The 11,644-nt window shown below is 37.0% G+C and overlaps 1 protein-coding gene across 1 annotated transcript; it reads left to right on the plus strand.

Moving 5' to 3' along the window:
- The first annotated feature begins 7,618 nt into the window (after nucleotides 1-7,618).
- LOC110699998 lies at nucleotides 7,619-11,135 on the plus strand. The gene is made up of 4 exons (XM_021877485.1): nucleotides 7,619-7,753; nucleotides 7,844-7,981; nucleotides 9,962-10,366; nucleotides 11,076-11,135. Exons 1-4 carry the CDS (start codon nucleotides 7,619-7,621, stop codon nucleotides 11,133-11,135), a joined length of 738 nt encoding a protein of 245 aa, XP_021733177.1.
- Nucleotides 11,136-11,644: the final 509 nt, after the last annotated feature.

An 11,644-nucleotide genomic window follows, 5' to 3' on the forward strand; every position in this document is an offset into this window, starting at 1 on the left:
CTTTAAATAAACTTTTAAATAATTAATTCACATAGTATTCTTTGGTTAATCAGGACTAGAACTTGATAATTAATTGTTGTTTTATCACTTAAGACAAGGCGAATATTGTTTATTTTGTTCTTTTCACGAATATTGATTAAACAAAGAATAACGACTTTTGCAATGTAATTCCTACGTGATTAATGCTTGTAAATAAAATCAACTAACTTAGTCTTTAGGTATCACGTTGCATATATTGTTTGGTAATGAAATTGTGAAAAATGAGGAGCTAGTAGAGGTCGTACTAGGGCTAAGATAGTGATTCCCCTCTAAAGGGAACGTTATCTTAGTACTTGTAGACACCAAATTTTGATCCCCTATTTTCCATAATTTTTTTTACATTCAATTAACTAATAAATTTTGTGTAAATTCATAATTATAATAACAAAATTTAATTTTGCTAACAACAACCGCAATAATTAGACATAAGAGACAAGTTCAAGTAGTGTTTATTTATAATTTTGGAGTATATTTGTACTCCTAATTTACAAACAAAACACGAGGCTAATTTGTAGCATAACTCGAACCTTGTACACTCCATGCCGGAAACTTCAAGTCGTCATTTATTCATGATTATGAAAATCATTAACGCCATTAGTAGTACCACTAACGCCATAATCAAAGCTAGATATAAATTTAGCACTCGAAAATGCTCGTCGAACGGAGATGGAGCTTGACGGTTTTGGTTGCCGGGAGCCATGGAAACCGAAGAGGAAAAGGCAAGGGGTGTGTTTTTTTGAGTAAAGGGTGATTTCGGATAAGGGAAATCTCCCTTTTATAGGGGATAAATCTTATCCGTATTTTATCATATCCTAATCGTGTAATTGTTTAGTCTAATAATAGTAGTAAGTGTATCTTTTAAAAATAACATAAAATAAAAATAATGTGTTACCACTGACATATGTAACACTTATTCCGTTTGACATATCCTGATCAAGAATATCAAATATTGACCCTTTAATCTGTACAATTTTAAAACCGTGACCGTTTCTAAAGTATCACTTTCTAACCCCGGATAAAAGTTTAGTACTAACTGATTTTATGTATCCTATTGCTATTATTATTATTCTAATATTTTCAATCATCTTTTTTTTTAAAAAAAAAAGAAAAAAGAAAAATACAAATCATAAAGGACAAATTAGCATATTTTGATTATGTAAAAGAATGCAAAGCATGCATGCATACTAAGACATTACCAATACCCAAGGTCAGACACAAAACATGCATGAAATGCATGTAATGTAAGTGGCAAATGCCAAAACTCACGGCTCCCATTGTTTTTTTTTTTGTTTTTTTTTTATTTTTTTTTGTTGTTGTTCAACTTCCTTAATTATAACTTGTTTTAGTTCTACCATTTTGCTTTGTCAAAAACGTACTACTATTCCAATTTTCATCTTCTTCCTTATTCACCAAAACACCATTACCACTGTACCTTCATGAGTCATCTTTTCTCTGTTTCATATACTCAGAAATAACAAGTGTAAGTATGCATGCTACTTCTCTTCCGGGTTATTGCAACGACGACAATATTTGACAGTAAAAGAGTGGCTCTAAGCAAAGATACCTCTGCCATTACCACTCATTTGATATGTCAAATCTCTACAGAAAAAGAAAATGGTAAGCTATGGTTGTAATTTAGCAACGAGAATCAGAAAATGGTGTGATATGACAATACGTTGTATCACTGAGCCGCGTTTCTTCCCAAACGGTAAGGTGATATGACTATCCACAATCAATGGCAAACAACTTTTTTCTTTGTTATTTTCTGATAAGTGGGTTGTGTAATAGTCGTATTTATCTATGGTAAGTTTAATATACGAAGAGTAAGTACACTCTTCAAAGGAAAGTAGTACCAATTAACCATTGTATTCAAATTATATTAGTACTTTTAATTATTTTTAGTCATTAATAATATTGTATTCTGTTCAGTCAATAGTAATTAAGTTTTACATAGAGTAGTAGGCTATTCTATTTGTCCTCTACCTCAATAAGATGATTTTTAGTTATAATTTCTACCTAACTCTTGTATTCGTACGTATTTATTTTGTATAACAGTATATTCTCTGTATTTTGTATTTTTGCTCCCATATATATACCACCCCACTCTTCACGAAAAGAAAAAAAAAATATATCGAAGAGAATAGATAAGAAAGGAGCTAAAAAAAAAACTCATAAAAAAAGTCTAAATTATTTCAGCACTATAATTAGATAAAAAAAAAAGGTAATCAAAATTTTTATTTTCAGTAAAAAAAAAAGAATATAAAAAATTGTAGAAGGATCGGACTTGGCCTAAAAAAATTAAATCGATCATTTTGACACTACCTTGACTAATTCCTCAAGATAGCTACTCAAAGCCAAAGGTAATATCTTCTTTCTTTTTATTTGTGATTTCATATTATTTTTTACATACATTTACTAACTTTTCTACTTTTGTGTGTTCCATAACCTCCTAGGGCACTATACGTGTCGGTTTCCTAATTTGGAAACCAAGTAGAATTTGACCGACCGCGAGCGAGTTTGAGAGTGAGTATACATGGTTTGTTTGATTTTTTTCTTGTATGTATCATCCTTATGTAGAGTATGAAATGGAAGCAATGATAATTGTAAAAAATGCATAAGGAAGCTCAAAAGAATGAATGATAGAATTCTAGAAAGATAGCATTTTCGACTACTTTTTTTATTATGTAAAAAATCGTTTTTCATCATAAAATTTAAAAATAAATTTTTTTACAGTAAGCTTATGTATTTAGGAGTGTATGAGACTTGGAATTTTATAAAAATAAATTTTAACCAACTCAAAAAAATCAGACATAAAGACATAGTAACACCACAAATTCCTTACTACAGGTCTGTCCATTTTCCAATTTCGACCAATTTCCTTTTTTAATAATAAAATTTGAATTAAATAACTAGAAAATAGATTCCTTAAGCTTTGTAAATTGGGGTCACAAGTTCTCATAGGATGAATACTCTATTTTTTTTATGATTTTTACAAATCTAGATATTAAAATGTCAAACTGATTTGAGGCTGTTTTTCCCAACCAAGAATACTTTTTTATTTGACATATCAAATGACTTCTAAAAAGGGAGAATTTTCTACAGAGCATCTAAATGTTTGTCCTTAACATACCATTAAAAGGATCATGCCAATTTTGAAGTACTTTGACCATTATCATCCAATTCCCCATGAACGTCCCAAACTAGAGTGTTTTTAAAGAAATTTCATTATCTTTTATTTCAACAGTTAGATGAATCCCAATTTTTGATATGTTATATAAGACTTGTAGACATTTCCAAAGACCTATCATATGCTCAAATCCGACTGTTAGAACATGAGTTATGATGTTCGAAATATTAGAGACACTTAAAACCCTTAAGCTTTTTAAGGAAAAATGGAATGAACATTATTATATAATTTGTGTCACCCTATTATGTATACCTCTGGTTTTTTTAAGTCATTTGAGGAAGTTATAAATTACTCATGCCTCAAATTGATATTAATCCAAACAAGATTGTATCACTTTAAGACTAACACTTTTTTTATTTTTTTTTTTAAAAAAAGTCTTCTTCATCCTATGGCTATATGAAAGGAGCATTATAAATAATTCATTTAGTTTGAATAGAATGTCTTATAATTTTTAAATAAATCTTGTTTAAGTTTTAATTCCATCATCGTTCGGAAGAGCAAAATTTCCTTATGCATTTCTTAATAAAGAGACAACTAACTTTTAATTAAGCAAAATATGGTCTTGCATGCTTGTATCATTTCATTAATAAAATAAATCTTTCGAGTTATGGTTTATGGCTTATATTTAAATAAGAGGGTAAAGTTGAATATTCAATCATGATAGGTTATAAGATGATCTATTTGCCGCAGAGAATTATACTTTTAAAGTTTTATTATCTCTGATAGATCGCTTACTTAATCTAACATGATTAAGGTGATATGTCTATTTTATATATTGTTTTACCCCCGTCTCTTGGTCATAATTAGTAGTGTTTTTGGCCCTTTAGGGCCACTTTTATTACTAATATGTTTTTTCTAGTGTTTTCGTAGTTTTGGTTAAGTTTTGCAGGGAATTGCACCTTTGGAGTATTTTCCCGGGATTTTTATGAAGCGACTACGAGCATTGGAGGAACACGACCACTTTTGAAGCCCAAGGCCGACTAGAGCCATCGAGCCGGTGATTAAGGGCTCGGTTATTTGGATCACGAGGCAATTGGACCATGTATTCGAGTCCCGAGAGGAAATATGGATTGGGCCGAGAAATCTAGCCCAATCGAAGTCCAAGCCTTGAAGATGAAGACCGGGCCCGATCGGGCAAGCATACGCTCGATCGGGCGGTTGCGCGCATGAAGGCTATCAAGGAAAGGCGCGCCCGCCCGATCGGGTGAGCGTAGGCTCGATCGGGCGCGGCACTTTAGACTGGGCATAGGAAAAAAAGGCGGGCCCGATCGGGCGCGTGTTTTTCCTAGTGTCTGATTTAGTTTAGTTAATTCTTGTTTCAGGAGAAGTATATATACGTTTTGTACGGATTATTTACTTACCTTCTTTCTCTTAGACTTTCTCTCTCTACTTAGTATTTTTCTCTCTCTTAAATTCTCTCTAACTCTTGTTCTTAATTCCTTCATTAATTCCAGATTTAGTTTGGTACAATTTCTTCCCTCTTTAATTTCAGTTATTTTAATTGCTTTCTTGATCATGTTCTTATTTATTTATTTGTTTGGTTTAATTATGATGATTAGTGAGTAGTTTAATTCTAGGGTTTATGGGGATCCATAATTAATATGAAGGGATAGTTTGTTATTATTGATTGTTGATATTGCATGATAATTTCCTATTGAATTGTTTCAATTCTTTGCAATTAGATTATGAATCGAGCAGATGTAATTTGATTGTGAATGTTTAGCAATATTGAATTGATGAATGAGCAGATGTTGATTTAATATTAAAGGCTATTTTTAATAGGAACTTAGGTCTAATAAATTGCGAGAGCCTGTTAGATCTATGTTGGTTAATAAATTGCGAGAGCCTGTTAGTCATGTTATTCGTGCATTGTTAATTATTAATTACTTCGTTCTATCCCGGAATATTAATTATTGGTGAACCTGTGACCCTAGGTTTCCTTATTATTGATTCTTTTCTCCCTAAACTCACTCTTCGTAGTATAGAATTCACATTTAAAATATTGGTTACTTAGATAATTTAGATTATATTAATTAATTAGAATTAAAAAGACCTGTTTCCCTGTGGAGATCGACCCTACTTCCCTATCTACCTTAGGTAGTGATTTAGGTAATTATTTTTGATTAGGGGATACGACTTTACCCTGTCAAAATTTGGCGCCGTTGCCGGGGAGATGGTTTTATTTTTATTTTCTGATTATATTTTTGTAGTCTAGATTATCCCCCTTTTGCCTCAGAGAACATTAGTTCTTTGAGGCAAATCTCATATTTGTCTCTAGTTCTTTGTTTATGCCTAGGTGTTCTAGATCAGGTGATATCCCTTTTGATCCTGAGATCGAGCGTTCTTTTCATAGGCAAAGGAGACTCTATAGACAAATTCTGGCGGGTTCTGAGGAGGACAACGATCGAAGAGATCCTCCCACTAATTCTAGTGATACAGATATTCCTTCAGATTCAGAATCAGAGATGACGGCCCAGAAGAAACTCAGTGATTATTCGCAACCGAAGCTCATAGATTTCCCGCACCTTACTCCTATTCCGGCTCTAGATGGAGTTCAATTTGAGATCAAGCCCCAATTTATCACTATGATAGAGAGGAAGCAGTTCAGCGGAGCTAAGGGTGAAGATCCTAATCTTCACATTGCAGATTTCTGCCAATATTGTAACACCATTAGACAAGCCGGGGTTACGCAGGACCAAATCAGGGAGATTCTTTTTCCCTTTTCTTTATGTGGCAAAGCAAAATTATGGTTTAATGGTTTGAATAGAATTGCACTTGGCAATACTGACTGGGAAACTCTTGCTTTGAATTTCTATAATAAATATTATCCTGCAGAGAGAACAGCGGTGCTAAGAAGTGCTATCCAGAACTTCGCTTAAGAGGCCGACGAAACATTATATGAGGCTTGGGAGAGGTTCAAGGATCTATAGAGAGAGTGCCCCCACCACAATCTAGCACAATGGCAATTGATCCAAGCATTCTATAATGGACTTGGAAATTCTTCTAGATCAGTACTAGATTCGACAGCTAGTGGGAGGTTTATGAATTTAAATGTGGATGATGCAGGACAGGTTATCGAAGACATGGCAATACACAATTCCCAATATCGATTCCGTATCCTTTTTGCAAGCTCAATTAACATCTATTTGCCAAAAATTAGATAATCTTACTGCTGCTCCTAACTCTGTAGCTAATGTTTCTGCTGTTGCTAACCATGAAGCTTTTTGTGAAAATTGTGGAATTGTAGGTCATTGGGAGCAAGATTGTAGGAGCTCTATGGAACAAGTTAATGCCTTCCAAACCTATAGGAAAAATAACCCCTATTCCAATTCCTACAATGCCGGTTATAAAAACCATCCTTATCTTTCGTACCGGAGTACCAATGTACAAAACCCTCCACCTCCACAACAACCACAACAGCAACCCCCACCACAGCAAAAATATTATCTTCCTAATGCCGGCCAGATTAGCCAAGCATCACCCTCATCATCTTCCGACCCTGCCATGACAGAAATTAGAGCGATGCTAGCTAATATTCAAAAGCACATGGAGAGTAGGGATGCGCAAATTGATTCTATTCTAGCCCATAATAAAATCATGGACAATCAAATTTCACAACTTTCATCTACCCTACAATCCCGTCAGCAGGGAGCTCTACCATCACAACCTATCCATCCTACAGATCATGCTAATGCAATCACTCTAAGGAGTGGTTCACATTATGATGGACCTCCCATTCCAAAGGAAGATGGACCAGTTCCTGATCTAGATTCCTCTATACCAAACGGTAATCCTGCTAGCCCTGCAGGGCTACAAAAAGATACTAACCCTACTAATGTTTCTGTGCAGGGTAAATTGCAGGATAAGGGAGGAGTTGTGCAGAGCCCAGTTATCAAGCTTCCATTCCCTAATAGACAACTGAAGAGTAAGCTTGACAAACAATTCGGTAAGTTTTTAGAGGTTGTGAAAAACCTGCAGGTAACAGTTCCTTTCACTGATTTAATCACTCAAGTACCTGCTTATGCTAAATTCATGAAAGACATTCTGACTAGGAAAAGGGCCTTTAATGAAGTAGAAACTGTAGCTTTCACAGAGGAGTGTAGCGCTTATTTGCAAAATAAATCACCTTCTAAATTAAAGGATCCCGACAGTTTTTCTATCCCTTGTCACATTGGGAATGTTTTTATTGATAAAGCTTTATGTGATCTGGGTGCTAGTGTCAGTGTCATGCCATCATCTATATGTGCTAAATTAAATATGGGGGAATTAAAAATTACTAATATAACTTTGCAAATGGCAGATCGTTCGGTAAAATATCCCTTAGGTATTTTAGAGGACGTACCTGTCAGAGTTGGTAAATATTTTATTCCTGTTGATTTTGTTGTTTTAGATATGGCAGAGGACACACAAATACCCATTATATTAGGTAGGCCTTTCCTCCACACTGCAGGAGCTATTATTGATGTGAAAAATGGTAAACTAACCCTTTCTGTAGGTGAAGATAACGTTACCTTTAATTTAGGGAAGGTTTTGAAAGGGCCTATGTTAGAGGAAAATTGTTGTTATATTGATACAATTGATATAATGGACGATATTTGTGTTGATAGCTTGCCACAGGTCCTTGCGAAGGATCCCTTAGAGGAAGTTCTCTGCGGGAATTTATCTAGCGACAATGCAAGCATTTGGGGTAATGAGGTACAAAGTATTGAAAAAGCTCTTTCCTTAGAAGATTTAAGCCCCAAGGAGACAATGAAGGTAGTAAATTTAGTTCAGGAATCAAAACCTGCAGTGGTCAAGAAACCTGAGCTAAAACCTCTCCCTTCTCATTTAAAATATGTTTTTCTAGATGAGCAGGAACTACACCCCGTGATCATCAGTACTGCACTCACTGACCTACAATCTTCCCAACTTCTAGGGGTCCTCAAAACCCATAAGAAGGCTATAGGGTACAGTATTGATGATCTCAAGGGTATTAGCCCTGATTTTTGCATGCACAGGATTCATCTAGAGGAAAATTACAAGCCCTGCATTCAACCCCAACGAAGATTAAATCCAAACATGCAGGAAGTAGTCAAGAAAGAGGTGATGAAATTGCTCGATGCAGGTATCATCTATTCTATTTCTGACTCCAAGTGGGTAAGTCCTGTGCAGGTAGTACCGAAGAAGGGTGGGATGACTGTGATAACTAATGATAAAAATGAATTAATTCCCACTAGAACTGTAACAGGGTGGCGTATGTGCATAGACTATCGTAGACTAAATACCGCCACTAAAAAGGATCACTTCCTTCTCCCCTTTATTGACCAAATGCTTGAGAGGTTAGCTAATCACAAATTCTTTTGCTATTTGGACGGGTATTCGGGATTTTTCCAAATTCCGATTCACCCTGAAGATCAGGAAAAGACCACTTTTACATGCCCTTATGGCACTTTTGCATATCGTAGAATGCCCATTGGTTTATGTAATGCACCTGCTACCTTTCAACGTTGCATGATGAGCATTTTTTCTGATTTCATAGTGTCTATTATGGAGGTCTTTATGGATGATTTTAGCGTATATGGTTCTTCATTTGATTCATGCTTAATTAATCTCGCTAAAATTTTGAAAAGATGTGAGGAGTGCAACTTCGTACTTAATTGGGAGAAATGTCACTTTATGGTGACAGAGGGAGTAGTCCTTGGTCATATTATATCTAATAAGGGCATACAAGTAGACAAAGCTAAAATATCAGTGATTGAGCAATTACCTCCCCCAGTCAATGTTAAGGGAGTTAGAAGCTTCTTGGGTCATGCGGGGTTTTATCGCCGCTTTATCAAAGATTTTTCTAAAATTGCTAAACCACTGACACAGCTTTTGCTCAAGGATGCCCCATTTATTTTTACTGACGAGTGTCTTGAGGCTTTTCACAGGATTAAGCAGGCTTTGATATCGGCACCCATCATATGTGCTCCCGATTGGAACCTCCCTTTCGAGATCATGTGTGACGCAAGTGACTTTGCACTAGGAGCCGTGCTCGGACAGAGGAAGGATAAGGTTTTGCATGCTATTTATTATGCTAGAAAAACCTTAGATGAAGCCCAAGTCATCTATGCCACCACAGAAAATGAGTTTCTTGCTGTTATTTATGCTTTAGAAAAATTTAGATCATACCTAGTTGGTTCTAAAGTTATTGTTTTTACTGATCATGCAGCATTGAAATACTTGATAGCCAAGGCGGAATCAAAGCCAAGGCTACTCCGTTGGGTTCTCTTGCTCCAGGATTTCAACATTGAAATAAAAGATAAAAAGGGAGCAGAGAACGTAGTGGCAGACCACTTGTCACGTATCAGGTATGATGAGGGTAAGGATTCTTTACCTATAGATCATTCTTTCCCTGATGACAACCTATATGCAATTGTAGAGCATCACCCTTGGTACGCCGATTTTGCTAATTATATAGTGGGTGGTACTCTACCTCCTGACTTGTCCTACCAACAGAAAAAGAAATTCCTTTATGATGTTAAACATTATTTTTGGGATGACCCTTTTTTGTTTCGTGAGTGTGCAGATGGATTATTTCGCAGGTGTGTTCCCGAATGGGAGGTTCACGGCGTCCTTACCAGTTGTCATACTTCACCATATGGTGGACATCATGGCCCCACTAAAACGGTGGCTAAGATTAATGAGTCAGGCTTCTTTTGGCCTACTATGTTTAAAGATGCTAACACTTTTGTGCAGGCTTGTGACCCTTGCTAGAGGACTGGCAACATTTCGCGGAGGCATGAGATGCCCCAAACTGGGATTCTCGAAGTTGAAATATTCGATGTTTGGGGTATCGATTATATGGGGCCGTTCCCATCTTCCAATGGGAATTGTTACATACTTGTAGCCGTCGATTATGTGTCCAAGTGGGTAGAAGCCATAGCTTCACCAACAAATGACTCCAAGGTAGTCATTAAGCTCTTCAAGAAGATCATATTTCCCAGGTTTGGTGTTCCACGCGCTATTATTAGTGATGGGGGTACCCACTTCCATGAAAGACAATTGGATAACCTCCTCAAGAAGTATGGCGTATATCACAGAACAGGGCTTAGTTACCACCCTCAAACTAGTGGTCAAGTTGAGGTCTCTAACAGGGAAATCAAGGCGATCCTAGAAAAGGTAGTAGCCAAGTCAAGGAAAGATTGGAGCATGAAGCTTGATGACACACTTTGGGCATACCGAACAACATTTAAAACACCGATCGGTACTTCACCTTATAGATTGGTTTATGGTAAGGCATGTCATCTTCCCGTAGAATTGGAGTACAAAGCCTTTTGGGCGATCAAAGAGCTTAATATGGATTCTAAGGCCGCGGGTAAGAAGAGACTCCTCTAACTCAATGAATTTTATGAGTTTAGATTGTCGGCATATGATAGTGCGCGGATCTACAAGGAGAAGACCAAGAAGTGGCACGACAAGAGGATCTTACCAAGAGAGTTTGCACCGGGCGATAAGGTTCTTCTCTTTAATTCTAGATTGAAGATTTTCCCAGGAAAGTTGAAGTCCAGATGGTCCGGTCCCTTCACTGTCACAAAGGTGAACAAATTTGGTTCGGTAGAGCTGGTGAATGACAAAGGTGAAGAATTCAAGGTGAATGTCCAAAGGTTGAAATTGTATCATGAAGGTGCTACCATGAGAGATGTGGAGGAGACTCTCCTAACTCCACTTCCAACATGAGTTTCAAGGTGGTGAGAAGGTCGTGCGGGACCTAGATAAACCAGCGCTTTGCGGGAGGCAACCCGTATTTCATGCTTTCTAGGCTAGTTTTCCTTTTCCTTAATTTTTCTTATTTTATTTTTATTTTTATTTTTACTTTTATTTTTTTTAGAGAGGCGAGGAGAGTGATATTTCACCAGTTTTAGGTGTTGTTGTACAGGTATGCATTTGACAGGTATAAAGACTTAGAAAAATTTTGAAGAAGAAACGAAATCGGAGAATAAGGCTCTTTCGGGCCCGATCGGGCGAGGCTCGCCCGATCGGGCGCGCAAGCTACCCAGAATTTAGCAGCAATTTCGCCCGATCGGGCTACGTTGCCCGATCGGGCGCGTAAGTGAGCTAAAAATCGGAACTAATTTCGCCCGATCGGGCGAAACAGCCCGATCGGGCGAGCAAGCTAAGTTGGATTCAGGGGCTATTTTCGCCCGATCAGGCGAAGCTTGCCCGATCGGGCAATTTTTTTGGAAAATCGAGTAAAAGAAAAAGAAATGTCGGGCGAAGCTCGCCCGATCGGGCAAGAAAAAGGGCGAAAATTCGTTCGCGTTCGTGCCTGATCGGGCGGAGCTCGCCCGATCGGGCGCGCAACTTGAGTTTTGGATGTTCGCACTTTTGCCCGATCGGGCGAGGCTCGCCCGATCGCCCGATCGGGCGTGCCTACAGGCCGACCCCCCTTTATTTTAT

The sequence above is a fragment of the Chenopodium quinoa genome, unplaced genomic scaffold (assembly GCF_001683475.1).
Source record: "Chenopodium quinoa cultivar QQ74 unplaced genomic scaffold, ASM168347v1, whole genome shotgun sequence".
Lineage (NCBI taxonomy): Eukaryota > Viridiplantae > Streptophyta > Magnoliopsida > Caryophyllales > Amaranthaceae > Chenopodium > Chenopodium quinoa.

What these genes read in the sequence shown, in the direction of transcription:
- LOC110699998 (XM_021877485.1), top strand. Translation starts at nt 7,619, where the DNA reads ATGGCAGAGGACACACAAATACCCATTATATTAGGTAGGCCTTTCCTC. An exon ending in GCCCCAAGGAGACAATGAAG is followed by an intron (nt 7,982 to 9,961) that starts GTAGTAAATTTA and finishes GACCCTTGCTAG; the next exon opens with AGGACTGGCAACATTTCGCG. An exon ending in TCAAGGCGATCCTAGAAAAG is followed by an intron (nt 10,367 to 11,075) that starts GTAGTAGCCAAG and finishes TATTTTTTTTAG; the next exon opens with AGAGGCGAGGAGAGTGATAT.